The following is a 14,416-nucleotide window of genomic DNA, read 5'->3' as shown; positions in this document are numbered from 1 at the left end:
CTTATGTGAAGTGCTGGGGAGAAGCCAGTAGTCATAGTACAAATAGTTACCAATGAAATAAGGAAAAGTAGGAGAGAGGTCCTGGCAGCAAAATGTAAGGAGCTGGGAACAATATTGAAGTCCAGGACCTCCATGGTAGCATTTTCTGATATGCTGCCAGTTACTGCCTGGCTAAGACAATGGTGTAGAGAAGAGGGGTTTAGGTTCATTAGGAACTGGGGAATCTTTTGGAAAGTAGAAGCCTCTAGAGCAGCAGTAGTCTATTTTTGGTCAAGGTCCAGACTCCAGAGAAAATTAAATAATAATCACAATGAGTAAATAAAAAGATTTCAGGGTCCATTCAAAAGCACATGGCAGTCTGGATTTGGCCTACAGTCAGTCTGACTACCCTTGCTCTAGAGCAATGGTTCCCAACCTTTACACCTCCAGCTCCTAGGGCTCTTCCCCTGGCCTCTTGCAGGAGGGAAGGGGAGCTGACCTGTTGCTCATACAGGAGAAGGGGGAGTTGAAGCTCTGATTGGTTGTTCCACCTGCGGCGGAGATGGGCCAGTGAGGCAAACAGCCAATCAGAAGGCAACATGCCCACTTTGTTCTCACACTGCTTCAAAAAAAATTCTGTAGCACACCTGTTTGGGTCAGATGCACACAGGCTCGGAAACACTACTGTAGAAGGAGGATGGGTTCCACCAAACCAAAATGGAACCAGATTGCTAGCAACTAAAATAAAAAGATTGTAGATAAGCTTCTAAACTAAGGGCTGGGGGAAAGCTGACATTTACAGAGGAGCACGTCGTTTGGGCAGAAACATTGGTTAGGAGAGGATCTATTAATGGGGATTCTCTATATCCTAATAAGGAGGTGAGGATGAAAGTTGATAAGCCTTAGGTAGGAGCAGAAAAGAAACATGCAAATGCAAGAGTACCATTCAACTAAATCACAATGGCAGACAGCCAAAAAGCGACACATTGTACATATGCTTGTATATAAATGCTAGAAGTATAAATACTAAGATGGGTGAACTTGAGTGCCTGATATTCAGTGAAGATATTGATAAAATCTGTATCACAGAAACTTGGTAAAACAATGATAATCCATGGGACAAAGTAATAGCAGGGTAGAAAATATTACAGGAATGTCAGAAGGGTGTGCTGGTGGGATAGTGGCACAAGAAGTGAAAAAGCATCGTTAAATATATTGAAAATCAAATAGTACTATAGAATCTTTAGGGTAGTGGTCTCTAACCTTTTGAAGCACAAGATCACTTTTTGAATTTAAGTGCAACCCAGGATCTACCTCAAAGAAAATGTAGAAATAACAATCACACAAACCCAACACCCTTGCCCTGCTGCTTCCCTGAGGCTCTGTCCAGCTCACTTTATCCTCCCACCCTCCCTTACTTTCACCAACCTGGGATGGGGATTGGGGTGCAGGGCTGGGGTTCAGACTCCAGCTGGGCACTGTTTACCTCAGGTGGCTCCCAGGTGGTGGTGCAGCAGGACTAAGGCTGTCTCCCTGCCTGCTCTGGGAAGTGGCCAGCATGTCCAGCAGCAGCTGAGGGGGGGGGGCTCCACACACTGCCCCGTCCACAGGCATTTCCCCTGCAGCTCCAATTGGCCACAGTTCCCTGTTCCTGGCCAATGGGTGTTGCAGGGCCCATGCCTGGAGACCCTGCCCCCAAGGAGTTCAAACATGAAATTACAGAACTAGTAACAGTGGTATGTAACCTTCATTTAACTCGGCTTCTGTGCCAGATGACTAGAGGCTAGCTAATGTGAGACCAATTTTTTTAAAAAGGCTCCAGAGGGGATCCTGGCAATTACAGGCTGGTAAACCTAACTTCAGTACCAGGGAAACTGGTTGAAACTATAGTAAAGAACAGAATTATCAGATGCATAGATAAACATTATTTGTTCAGGAAGAATCCACACAGCTTTTGTAAAGGGAAATGTATGCCTCAATCTACTAGAATTCTTTGAGGGGGTCAACTAACATGTGGACAAGGGTGCTCCAGTGGATGTATATGATAGAGGTCTATAAAATCATGAATGGAGTAGAGAAAGTGACTTAGAAAGTGTTATTTACCCCTTCATGTAACCCAAGAACCAGGAATCACCCAATGAAATTTATAGGTAGCAGGTTTAAAACGAACAAAAGGAAGTACTTCTTCACACGAGACACAGTCAACCTGTGGAACTCATTTCCAGGGAACCTTGGAAGACCAAATGTATAACTGGATTAAAAAAAGAATTAGATAAGTTCATGGAGGATAGGTCTCTGCATAGCTACTAGCCAGGATGGTTAGGGATGCAACCCTATGCTCTGGTGACCTTACCCTCTAAATGCCAGAAACTGGGAGTGGACAACAGGGGATGCATCACTCAATAGTTGCCCCGTTCTTTTAATTCCCTCTGAAGTACCTGGCATTGGCCATTGTTGGAAGACAGGATACTTGGCTGGATGGACCACTAGTCTGACCCATCATGGCTCCTCTGATGTTAACCAATAGGTAGGAGTCCCCCAGAATTTACACTTACAGTCCTCTTTCTCCTGCCAGAGGCCTCCTAGAACAGTGGATTCTAGTATTCACCTTTTAGAGCTTTTCTTCAAAATGTCTGCAGGCTCAGGCAGCTATTACTGGTTTGGTTACACATGGCTCAGTTTTTAAACATAAAAGCAAGCTTTGTGTTTGCTATAAGTAGGAGACTCCAGGAGCTGGGACTCAGCTGAATTATGAAGTCAGCAAATAACAATAGTTTGGCATCTGTCCCATTATGCCACTACAAAGGGTCCTGTCTACATCTCAACATAGACAACTAAAAATGGAACTTGGCCTTCACTCCCAAATAAGTACATTTCACCTTTTCTGGACTGTGCTGCAGCAAGCTGTTCTAATCCAGTCATGTTCATCCTAATTTGTAGCTTCTGGTCAGGTTTTTGATTGAGACCCACATCTGTACTCTCCACTGTAGAATTGCTACCTGTCCTTTTGTTAAACTGGGTGTTAGTAAGCTTGCCAGACCAAGGTCAACTGTTTCCTCTATCACAGGGCCCCCTCCCTTGTCAAGACCTAATGCACTGAGTAAGACCTCATACAGTAGCAGCAGGCAGAGTAGTGGCTTATATGTATTGGGACTAGTGCTAGAGTATTTTTTCCAGCATCTGCAGCCTTCTACAGCCATTGCATTAGGACAGCAGGGAAGAAAATAGCTGGAGTGAATGTAGTCTGAATCTAGGCATATTTGTTCCTGCAGCATAGCACAACATAGAGCTACTTCCTTCTCACAAAGGGAGAGGCAGGCTGTGCCCTCAGTGCTCATGCCTGTGCTACCTCTAGTAGACCTTTGCTCTAGAGAAACTGCTACTCCTTGTGACTGTTCAACTCTTCTCTGTTTTAGAGCAGGGTTCCAAGGGCTAGATGTAGATACAGCCCTTTCTGCTCTATTTTCTCTCCCACTAACTTCCTGGCAGTATCAGCAAGTGGTGCCACCCTTCTTCAAGGAAAGCTGATGACTAGAGTTAAGTTACTATTTGTCCGTTTACTACATCTGTTCCTGTAATGTTACTATGTGAAAACTGCTGGAACTTATTGTATGATGCTTGCCTCCTTGCTCACTGATGTAGGTGTACAGCTCAAGACGTAAAGAAGTGAGAACCATCCTGGCAGTTTTGTACCATCTCCCATGGTCTAGTTTTCTCAACTGCCACAGCTAAGTGAGCAGCAGGCTATGTTACAAAAGTATAAGGAAGTCAATCCTTGGCTGCAACTGCAGAAGACATGGTTTTCCTTTATGTGCTAATTCAGCAGGTGCTGGTGCATTTACACTGAGTCCAAGAATTTAACAGACATTGTAAGTTCAGGCCACTTAAGAGGCTACATTATTCTAGCAAATACAGAATGGAAAGCAGGGTTTTTCTGGAAGAGGCACAAAGTCTCCTACAGTTAGATTTTCCAGGGAATCCTTCTGGCAAAGAGCTGCTGTCACTTCCTCTTATACCTGTAAAAAGACAATATTGGAAGTCCCAGTCAGTCCAAATGCCTGCACTAGTGATAAAGGGACAGGATAGGGGTAAAGGAGCTCCTAGACAAAGGCAATGCCAGCCTCCTCAGAAGTAGCCCACCAGTGTGCCAGTAAAACACAAGTCTCCATGTGTGTTCCCAAGCTTGGGGCTGGCAGCACTGGCTGAACAGGGCTGACTTTGCATCAACATTAGCACCATGGGTGCTTGTCTGCTGTGGCCCTTCGAGAAGGAAATGGGACAAACCAGGCCAACAGAAAAATCTTAAAAGGTAATAAGGCTGTTTACCTGGATTTGGATTTGAAGTTCCCTCCTTTCCTGTGTCGGGCTAAGCCCAAACGCTTCTGCTCTTCAAAGGAGGGGCTGCACAAGAAAGAGCTCAGTGAGACATAGCCATGCTCCCTGAAATAGGAAACTCTATACCCCTCTGCTCAGTTCATGTGTTGCGCACTGGGTTCGTGCTTACCTGCTATGATTCAGCACTTTTCTGGTGCTGACTGGGAGGATAGTCTTAGCTGAGAAAAGTATTCCTTTGCTCACCCACTGCACTGCCCCCATCCCATGCAAGACGTGGTTTCACCACTCATGCCACCTGATCTCTTCCTGCCCCCAGATACCTTGAGTGGCCTTATGGAAGCAGCACCTCTGGTCTGTGACAGAGGTACTCTCAGACAGGACACCCTCTGCTCTCCTCACAAGATATTTAAGGTAGATAGAATGACTCCTGTATAACTCTCCCTTGCCCCCACTATCCTTCAAAGCAGCAAGATGAAGCCTGAGCCTCTCTCTACTGTCTGCAGAAGGTATCACTGGCGAAGATTTCCATGGTTGTGCAGGGAATAGAATGCCTCCACCACAGCCTGTGCAAACCCAGTGATGCTGAGCCAAGTTACCCAGCACGATACTGTTTTAGGGCCTTCCTGCTTGTGTTGGTGAGCTCCTCATCGAAGACAGATGATTGCATCTTCCGTTTGGGACCTTGGAAAGCAAGCAACAGAGCCAGCGATTAGCAAGGCTTGATGTACAGAAGCAAGATTCCTGCGAAGGTCACGCAGTCCACAACATTATTTGCATTACTAAAGCGCCTAGGAACTCAAGTCATGGACCATAACCCCATGGTGCTACATGCTGTAGAAGTGCAGAACAAAAAGACTGGCCTCAGCCCTCCTAGTGATGGGTGTGGGCACTGGGAACATCCATTTTATAGACAAGAAATGGATTCTCCCGTCACTGCCTGCAGTCTCTACTGTTCCAATCTTCCAGGTCACTTTCTATTGATTTGGATGTTTGTTAACAGCACAGCCACCAACGGCATCTATGCAATCAGCATTACGATAAATGCTAGCAGCAAAACCCTCCTGCACCCCAGCAGTAAACATGCTCTCAGCTCTCACAAGCAGCATGCAGCTCTAAGGAGCAGCCACAGTGCAACTGAGAAATCAGCTAAAGCATTCTCTGAGCTGTTTTTGTGGAGAACAGATGCTCTTCTCTTACCTGCTGAGGGAGGCTCATCCTCGGGCACAACTCGAGCTCGCTTTGCTCGGCGGTTCCTCTTTGCTACGCGCTCTGCATACATCTGTGACTTCAGGATTTCAAATTGTGATCTCTCCTCTGGCTGGGAGAGACAGAAATCTAAGTTTACAGCTAATATGCCCCTGCATGAGGGAGCAGACCAAGCCACCCAGGCCCCTGCCTCCTCTCGGATCCCCTCACTCACTGTCATTTGGCCTTTTTTCTGAGTATCCTGCATAAATGTCTTCCTCTTCTTCTTTCCTCTCAACGCCAAGTCAAATTCCTGAAGGGCTTTAGCCACTGGAGAGAGACAGACGGGGTGAGCGAACACAGAAGGTTCAAGAGCAGAGAGCAATTTCAGACCCAATTCAGAGACGCATGATTCGAATTAGCCCATTGGTCCAGACCCAAAGGCCTCCCTCTTCCCAGGACTCACATTTCTCTTTCTTCCTCTCCTCTCGGCTCTGGAACCAGCTCCGCTCAGGCCCCTCTTCCACCTTCTGTTCTCCTGTCTCCAGTCGCTTCTTTGCCATGTTGATCTGTGGGACAGCCCAAGCAGATGGGGAGCTCATGGACCTGCAGAGTGGCCGCTACCCAGTCTGGGGAACCTAGGGCAGACACCTCACTGGGTCCCCCTGTCAGCGTTAGTGCATAGAAGCCCCTGGTATGTAGGGATTACAGTGCATGGAGCCTCAAGAGTCCCTACTCACCTTCACTAGGTGACTGGGGGCACATTCCCCAACCAAGAATGCCCTATCCTGGGCTAGGGGCTTTGCCCTGTCCATCCTCCAGAGTAGCCAGCCCACACCCAGGGGAGTGAGTTCCCCATATCTCAGTGCCCTACCCAGCCCAGACTGTAGGAGCAAGCTCTCATTACCCTCACCTGGGCCTCTGATTGCTGCATCTCACGCTCTTCACGCTCTAGACGCAGCACTGCATACACATCTTTCTCCAGCTTCCCAATCTTCTCCCGGAATTTCAGGATCACATCTGCAAACACACCCAGTGGGGGCCAGAGAGAAAGACACACATGGTCCTTGTGAGAATTGTCTGCGCTTCAGCACCTCCCATCCTCACCGAGCTCCTTGTCTGTAACCCCGTCCTAGCAAGGCATATACCCTGGGGGAGGATTCTGGCCTTCACTGGCATCTTGGCTGTCTTCACAATCTCCTTCAGCATCTTGCGCTCCTCCTCGCCCACCAGTGAGACTGAGCGGCCAGCCCGACCGGCCCGTGCTGTCCGCCCCACCCGGTGCACATAGTGCTTGGTGGTGTTGGGCATGGTGAAGTTGATCACCTGTGGGGAAGACATGGGATTAGCAGGGAAGCAAGGCCAGTGCCAGACTCATGGGACCTCAAGAGGGCTCAGAGCCTCGCACACTTACCGTTTTGACACCCTCAATGTCAAGTCCTCGGGCCGCAACGTCCGTAGCTACCAGTACATCGATCTGCTCATCTTTAAAGCGCCTGACCGCAGAGAATACAAGCTGTTATGCAAGCAGTGGGCTCCCTCCACAATTCCTGCAGAAGCCACTCTTCTCCCCCTCCGGGGCTACTATGCCAGTACCTGAGGGCCTCCAACCGCTGTGTCTGAGAGAGGTTCCCATGCAGCTCCCCCACCTGCAGACCCATCAGCCCCAGCAGGATGTGCATGCGGTGAGCCTGCTTCTTGGTCTGTGTGAAAAGCATCACGTGGTCTGTGAAGGTCCGTGTCAGCAGAGCTGAAAGACAAAGTCCTGTCAGCAAGCAGCAGAGACAACTCCAGGTGTCCCCACAAAGCTGCCTTACAGTAAAACACTGCTTCCAGCTTTCCCATGCCACTTGCCAGGGCTCACCCACCCAACTCCTCCTCCCATGCCGCTCTACTCACCTGACACGATAGCTTCTCTGTCCCCTTCTCTGTTGGGACGGACCCGGATGAATTCCTGCCGCAGAAAAGGGGCTACGTCCGTGTTGCTATTCACAAAAATCCGGACAGGATTCTTCAGGGAAACAGCAGCCAAATCCTTTACCTATCCAAATGAAGGAAGGGAAGTGTCACTACACTGAAAAAGGGAAGTCTGCTAAAACCCTCCATCCCCACCCTCCTATCTGAACTGAACATGCCTCCGAACAGGCTGCATAGGCCCCATCCTTACCTCATCTGTCATGGTGGCAGAGAACAGCATGGTCTGACGGTGGTGGGAGCACAGCCGAATTATCTCCTTCATCTGTTCCTCAAAATACTCATCCAACATCCTAGAAAGGAGAGAAGGGTCGAGCAGAGTCTTCTACAGCATCAACCCTGACCAGCTGCTGTTCTAGACCAGGCAAACTCTCCTCTCACAGCAGTGGGCAAGCTAGAAGCCAATGCCTCATTCTCCACCACCCACCCACCCAGCTTACCTGTCTGCCTCATCCAAGATCAGCACCTCGATGCTGCTCAGGTGGAAGGAGGGGCAGTTATGGAGATGATCTATCAGGCGCCCAGGAGTGGCAATGAGAATGTCTGGCCCAGAGCGCAAAGCTGCCTCCTGAGTCTTCACATCCAGACCCCCTGTGATGGTGAAAACCCAGAAAGGACCATGAGATCCTGGAGCAGGATGAGATAGAGAGCCCCCAGGCCTGTATCCATTGCAGGGTGAAGAGTCCTTTCAGTTAGTGCCTCAGACATCAGATACAAAAGAGACCCCTTGATTGCAGATATGGTCCGTCCCCAGATGCCATGGGAGAAGCACAGGATACCACTCCAGGTTAAAGCATCAGTGTGTGTACACGCTGTGAACAGGAGCACAACTGCCCTACAGCCTGACCAGCTCTAATCATGGGACTCCAGGTTCTCTATGCCCCCATCCCTTAGCGTTAGGGGTTACCTGGAGCAGTTTGGAAGGGCATAGCATGGTCCATGCGAACTGAACTCTCAGCCCCATGGCTCATACTCACCCACAGCTAGGCAGGTTGTGATGCTGCTGAACTGGGCCAGCTGCTTGGTGACAGAGTGCACCTGAATGCCTAACTCTCGTGTTGGCACCAGAACCAGCACCCGAGTCACTGGAGCCTGGCGAGGTTTGTAGATCAAACGCTCCAGTACAGGTAGGGTGAATGCAGCAGTTTTACCTGCAGAACAAAGGGCATCAAGAATTAGTTCACCTCAAAAACATGATGCTTCCCATAGCATCTCAGTCCTCATTCAGGCTCTTACCTGTCCCAGTGGCAGCACAAGCACAAATATCCTTTCCCAGCAGACCCACGGGGATACAGGCCTTCTGGATTGGGGTTGGCTGCTTGAAGCCCAGGGCTGTGATTGCCTGCCAAGGAAACAGAATAGTTAGGCATCAGATAAAAGAAAGGGAAATCTCAATCTAGATGCGACCTGTGTAGTGGAAATCTCACCTTATTCTACACTAGAAAACATTAATTCCCCCAAAGCTAGCGCTCACGCCCATTCCCTACACTGTCTCCTGCTAGGAGAGACTGCGACTGGAGTAGCTGGGAGCTTCCCCAAAAGCAAGTGGGAGAGGCTGCGAACTCCTGCCCCCTTCCTTGCAATCCTTTCTGCAGTGACTCAGATAGCTTAATACCTTTAGTAGAGGGCGTGAGAGATTCATGTCCTGGAATGACAAGTTATCATCGTACTGAGACGCATCTTCGAAAAATCTCTCTGTTTCCTGAAGGAAATAAAACCAAGAGGAAGAGCTGAAAATTTCCAGCACACATTGCACTTCTGGGCTCCATCCTACACACTATCGTTTGTCAAGTGGGTCTGGGTTCTTTGGGATGGAAGGTGCTTGCTGGAGAAATGCTCAGTGTTATTCTGCCCTTCCCTCCAGTGACACTCACGATCTCTCCTACTTTCTTCTGTCTCTTTCGCTCCTTCACCTTGAGGGTATCTGAAAAGAAAGAGAGATACGCTAAGTATTTTCCACTGAATGCATCTGATGAAGTGAGCTGTAGCTCACGAAAGCTTATGCTCAAATAAATTTGTTAGTCTCTAAGGTGCCACAAGTACTCCTTTTCTTTTTGCTAAGCATTCGGTATCAGCTAAGAGCAACTTCAACTAAGCCCCAACCCCGGCATGGAAGCCCCAACCCCAACCAAGGCATGGAAAAGAGGAGACTAAGGGGGCATATGATAGAGGTCTATAAAATCATGAGTGGTGTGGAGAAAGTGAATAAGGAAAAGTTATTTACTTGTTCCCATAATATAAGAACTAGGGGCCACCAAATGAAATTAATGGGCAGCAGATTTAAAACAAATAAAAGGAAGTTTTCTTCACACAGCGCACATTCAACCTGCGGAACTCCTTGCCTGAGGAGGTTGTGAAGGCTAGGACTATAACAGGGTTTAAAAGAGAAATACATAAATTCATGGTGGTTAAGTCCATTAATGGCTATTAGCCAGGATGGGTAAGGAATGGTGTCCCTAGCCTCTGTTTGTCAGAGGGTGGAGATGGATGGCAGGAGAGAGAACTTGATCATTACCTGTTAGCTTTACTCCCTCTGGGGGACCTGGTATTGGCCACTGTCAGTAGACAGGATACTGGGCTGGATGGACCTTTGGTCTGACCCAGCATGGCCATTTTTATGTTCTCATGTTTCCTGCACCCCAGCGTGCCTGCCAGAATTCTACCCCGCATCTTCCCCCAGTCAGTCATTGATGGAGAGGCCTGTGAAACTGATTCCCAAGCAAACTGGGGAATCAGTTGGCAAGCAAGTTCCTTTCCCCATGGAAACGACACACCTCTGATGGAAATACTGGGAGCTGAAACTCCAATTAGACAAGAATAATATTGCAGGGACCAGCAGGGAGGAGATATGCCAAATAAAGGAGATTCCTGCCCATTCCCCTTCCAACCTACCCTCCATGCTGCCACTGGTGCCAGCTCTCTCTCATGAGATTCTCTTCCCCACTCTGCCAATGGCCCCCGACTAATTTCTTTCTTCCTTCCCTTCCCCACACTTGTAATTACCTGCTTTAGTGAGGATACTCTCATCAGTTGAGGAATATTGGGACTCTACATCCTCTTCCTCCTCTCTACTGTCTTCCTCACTTTCCTTCTCTTTGGTTTTATCCTCCTCCATCTCGGTGTCTTCCCCTTTCATCGTAACATGTTTCGCTTCCCTTTCCTAAGAGAAGACATGAGATCAATGGCCTGGGGAGTGTGTCAGAAAGATCCCAGCCAACCTCTGAACAGAAGTTTCCAAAGGTTTCCTTATGGAAAAGGGGATGGAAAGAAGAGAAAGTTCCCTTCTCCCCTCCACAATGGGAGGTCCTTCCAAGGGTTGTTGGTGGTAGGAGCTAAAAGCTTTTGTCCACCAATCAGTGAACATCCCACTAACCTGCGTTTTCCTTTTTTTTCTCACTTTTTCAATCTTCTCATCCAGTGTTGTTGCTGCTGCTCTCTGGGCAGGGCAAGACAGACAGTTAGGGAGAGGAAGGGGGAATCTGTAAGAGCCACCCAGCAGCAGCTCTGGCACACAGCGATGCTGGCAAATAACAAAGGGAATAGGAAAACATGATCATCATCATTTATATGCAGGTCCCAAAAGTCTGCAAGGTGCATGACAGAGCAGTGAGAGAAGACTTGGTCCCTCTCCCAGAGACCTTTCAACCTAAAGTCTGGGGCAATACAAAAAGTCAGAGTGAAACAACAGGGTATGGGACTTGGGTGTTTTGGGCATATACCGATCGTCTCAATTAGTTTTAATTCAGTTTACCAGACAAAGAAAGGTGGGTGGTGGAATGGGCCCTAAGTGACCCGGATCACGGCACCGAGCTGCCTGGTAAGGTTCCGAGAGGACCCTAGCACCCCAGGAGACCCGACCAGCGCAACCTCCATCCCCTGCATTCTCCGAGCGGGGAAGGAAACGTGCAAGGCCGTTTACCGTAGAGAGAGCGATCAGCAGAGCCACCCGCCATTCACCCCACCGCCCCACGCAAGGCAAAGGAAACGTTCCGTGCAAGTGGGGAGCCAGACCCCGGAACAGAGCCGAGGCGCGGCCTGCTCGCCCCGCGCGCACTGGGCGTTCAGGCTGCGGGGGGCACGAGACGTGCCGCTACTAGCCGCGTTTAAGACCCGCAGACCGTTGGGGCCGCCGGCAGAGGCCCGTGAGAGACCCCCCCCCCGCCCCAGGCAGGGCGTCCGGGCCCCGCGTCCCCCGCCCCGGGCAGGGCCCCCGCAGGGTGTCCGGGCCCCGCGCCCCCCCGGCCACGCACCTTGCCCCTGAGCTGGCGCAGCGCCTCCGCCCAAGCCCCGCTCGCCGCGCCCGGAGCCTCCTTCTCCGCGAAGACGAAGCCGGCGCTGAAGTCCCCGCCGCGGCATCTCTGCTGCCCCCGGCCCCGCGGCCCCTGCGGGCGAGAAGGGGGTGAGGCAAGGCCCAGACAGCGGCCTGGCTCCGGGGGCCCGGCCCGGCCGCCCCTCACCTCCGCCTCCTCCTCCGCCCCCGAGTCCCCAGACTCGGGCTCCTCTGGCGCCGCGTCCCCCTCCCCGAGCGTGGCCACGAGCCCGAGCGCCTGCAGCATGGCGCGCGCCGAGAACGCCCCCGCGGCCCGGTCCCGGCTCAGCGGGCGCGCGCCGCGAACGCCCCCAGTCCAGCTCCCGGCACAGCAGGCACGCGGCGCTCGGCCTGGGTCGCACGCGGGGCTCGGCCTGGGTCGCACGCGGCGCATGCGCGGAGGCCCGCTGGGCGGGGCCACGGGCGCCGCGATACGCCCCGCCCCCCGGCGGAGTCACCTCCCCTCCCCCCCGCCCCGGAAAGGAAACTGAAAGCGCCGGCGGGGGGACGCTGCTTCCCCGTCGGGGTCCGGGCGGCGCCGCGGGCTGGGAGCGAGCCGCGGGGTCTGGCTGGTGAGGCGCGTCCCGCTCTCCCTCTCCCGGCCCGGGGCGGCTCTTGGCTCCGGCCAGGCTGGGTCTCTGCGAGCTTCCGGGCCTGGGCAAGGCTCGGCCCAGCGCGGCGGGTGGCCGGGTACCGGGTGGGAGCAGTCAGCGGTGCTAAGGAAAAGCCGCCCATGGTAGTAGGGCGCCGTTCGTGCCGGGGGGTCAGGCCGGGGGCTGGAGGCGGGGGCAGGCCGGAAGGGGGGGGGGCTGGAGGTCAGGCCAGGGGCTGGAGGGGGCGCAGGCCGAAAAGGGGGGGGGGGCTGGAGGTCAGGCCGGGGGCTGGAAAGGGGGGGAGGGTCAGGCCGGGGGCTGGAAAGGGGGGGCCGGAGGTCAGGTCGGGGGCTGGAGGGGGGGGGGCAGGCCGGAAAGAGGGGGTGGGCGGGAGGGGGCTGGAAAGGGGGGGGAGGGTCAGGCCGGGGGCTGGAAAGGGGGGCCGGAGGTCAGGTCGGGGGCTGGAGGGGGGGGGCAGGCCGGAAAGGGGGGGGCCGGAGGTCAGGTCGGGGGCTGGAGGGGGGGGCAGGCCGGAAAGAGGGGGTGGGCGGGAGGGGGCTGGAGGTCAGGCCCGGGGCTGGAAAGGGGGGGAGGGTCAGGCCGGGGGCTGGAAAGGGGGGGAGGGTCAGGCTCTAAGAAGCTGGGAAATGACACTGCCGAACTTTGCATTTGTGAATTTTGAGCAAAAAATGGTACAGTGGGTTTGTGTTTGGTGCAGGGTGTCCTGGAAACGCCCTGGAGCTACGGGAGCTCCTGGGCCACCCCCCTTGGGCTGGGCTGGGCTAGTGGGGAACCAGAAACTGAAACTGACTAGAGAGAAGTGACAAACTGGTGAGCTGTTTTTCAGTGATACAGAAACCGACCAGCAGCAGCAGGGTGGTGGGTAAGGACTTGGTATTTGTCTTAACTAGACCAAGCCTTGGAAAACAGGGTTTGTGATTCCTGGGACACTTGGAGACCCTGGTGATGGGAATGAGAGGCAGTTAAGGGAAAGGGGTGTAGTTCCATAGGGACGCTTCTTTGAGGGTTGCTTGTGCTGGGCTAGCCTGATTGAGACTTATGTCTCCCATCTCTTAGGACAGGGACCACCATGGTGTAGGCAGGCTGCTTTGAGAGAGCAGGGTGGGACAGGGAGGACTTGGCTCAGAGGTGTCCTCATGGGAGGACAGGGAGCATGAGGCCATCAGATGGGGGTGTTCCAATGCTCAGTGGAAGGAAACTGGATTTGGGACAGTGACAGATTCATGTTTAAGGGAAGAGGTGCAGATGGTGAAGTGTCCCTAGTATGTGAAGTGTTAATTTATAAGCTAAGATAGTATAACTATCCTTGAATTAGCAACATCAGGTGTAATTGGTGCTCTGTATAGTAACATACCTTGTGGAGTTAACACTGTCCCCCACAGAGGTGTCCAGGATGCTCCTGGTTTTGTGGATGCTGGGCTGGGTTGGCTTAGTCCTCTTTAAAAGATTGTTTGGCTTTGTCTCTCTTCCTGCAGCAGCACAAAGAACCAGACAGAAGAGGACTTGAGTGACTCTCTAGAGGAATGGATGGCAGGAGACCTGGACAGGAACCCTACCCAAGGCAGCACAATATTAACTGGAGAGGTGAGTTGCCTGCTTAATGAATGGGGCTAAAGGAAAAACTGAAATTGAAACTGAAATAAATTGAAACCCACTTCTCTCCCTGTCACCCATTCCCAGTGCCGGACACACCACCATCTCTCTAAGATCTTCTACCACACCCATCACTGTGGTCTCAGAGTAGGGATTCATTGGTACATATTTTACAAAAGCACCTTTTTAGATTTTTGTTTCAGTGGGTTTTATTGGTTTAATTTGACTAATGCCAAATAGAGGCAGATAGGGATGAGTCCTATGCCTTGGAACCTGTCTGTTTATCTACATTTTTATTTGACTATCATTACCATAGTATCTGGCACCTAATTTGTCCATCCATTGCCAAATTCTCTCCCCTAAAGTTCTGACCCAACTGCTGCTTTCTCATGGGCTATTAAACCAGCCAATTAACTGCTGGCAAAAC

General features: G+C 51.7%; 2 protein-coding genes across 13 annotated transcripts in view; one reads left to right on the top strand and one right to left on the bottom strand.

The window, feature by feature from the left end:
• Positions 1 to 2,604: 2,604 nt before the first annotated feature.
• On the bottom strand, positions 2,605 to 12,150 carry DDX27 (DEAD-box helicase 27). Of its 6 annotated transcripts, none has more exons than XM_037877269.2 (21): positions 11,931 to 12,148; positions 11,724 to 11,855; positions 10,847 to 10,993; positions 10,477 to 10,633; positions 9,348 to 9,397; positions 9,089 to 9,175; positions 8,710 to 8,815; positions 8,451 to 8,624; positions 7,914 to 8,064; positions 7,667 to 7,766; positions 7,399 to 7,540; positions 7,096 to 7,249; positions 6,914 to 6,995; positions 6,648 to 6,825; positions 6,413 to 6,519; positions 5,966 to 6,068; positions 5,735 to 5,829; positions 5,512 to 5,632; positions 4,911 to 4,995; positions 4,306 to 4,380; positions 2,605 to 3,995 (listed from the first exon to the last, which is right to left on the bottom strand). In XM_037877269.2, exons 1-21 carry the CDS (start codon positions 12,027 to 12,029, stop codon positions 3,980 to 3,982), a joined length of 2,361 nt encoding a protein of 786 aa, XP_037733197.1. In that variant the 5' UTR covers positions 12,030 to 12,148; the 3' UTR covers positions 2,605 to 3,979. The 6 variants fall into 6 exon arrangements, 5 of the variants coding, with proteins under 5 accessions (XP_037733197.1, XP_043382646.1, XP_037733199.1 ...); XM_043526711.1 differs by having other exon boundaries at positions 11,724 to 11,860; positions 11,933 to 12,148; XM_037877271.2 differs by having other exon boundaries at positions 10,847 to 10,909; positions 11,931 to 12,147.
• A 41-nt stretch (positions 12,151 to 12,191) lies between these two features.
• The window catches only part of ZNFX1 (zinc finger NFX1-type containing 1), a 36,864-nt gene continuing 34,639 nt past the window's right edge, over positions 12,192 to 14,416 (top strand). Inside the window, exons 1-3 of one of the 7 annotated variants that reach the window (XM_043526710.1) lie at positions 12,267 to 12,518; positions 13,094 to 13,206; positions 13,872 to 13,980. In XM_043526710.1, coding sequence (XP_043382645.1) covers positions 13,920 to 13,980 — 61 coding nt within the window. In that variant the 5' untranslated portion in view covers positions 12,267 to 12,518; positions 13,094 to 13,206; positions 13,872 to 13,919. Of the gene's footprint in view, positions 12,519 to 13,093; positions 13,207 to 13,242; positions 13,259 to 13,871; positions 13,981 to 14,416 lie in introns of those variants that run through there. The other 6 variants (XM_043526708.1, XM_037877273.2, XM_037877274.2 and 3 more) reach the window with 6 other exon arrangements.

Source organism: Chelonia mydas, chromosome 13 (genome assembly GCF_015237465.2).
Source record: "Chelonia mydas isolate rCheMyd1 chromosome 13, rCheMyd1.pri.v2, whole genome shotgun sequence".
Lineage (NCBI taxonomy): Eukaryota > Metazoa > Chordata > Testudines > Cheloniidae > Chelonia > Chelonia mydas.
The sequence above is the reverse complement of the archived record's forward strand: the minus strand, read 5'-3'. Positions and strand labels throughout refer to the sequence as shown.

Excerpts from the sequence above, each read along its gene's own strand:
- DDX27 (XM_037877268.2), bottom strand. The coding sequence starts at position 12,029 with ATGCTGCAGGCGCTCGGGCTCGTGGCCACGCTCGGGGAGGGGGACGCG. Across the intron at positions 7,541-7,666 it reads CTGCCACCATGACAGATGAG|GTAAAGGATTTGGCTGCTGT; the intron begins GTAAGGATGGGG and ends TCATTTGGATAG. Across the intron at positions 4,381-4,910 it reads CTAAAACAGTATCGTGCTGG|CCCCTCCTTTGAAGAGCAGA; the intron begins GTAACTTGGCTC and ends TTTCTTGTGCAG.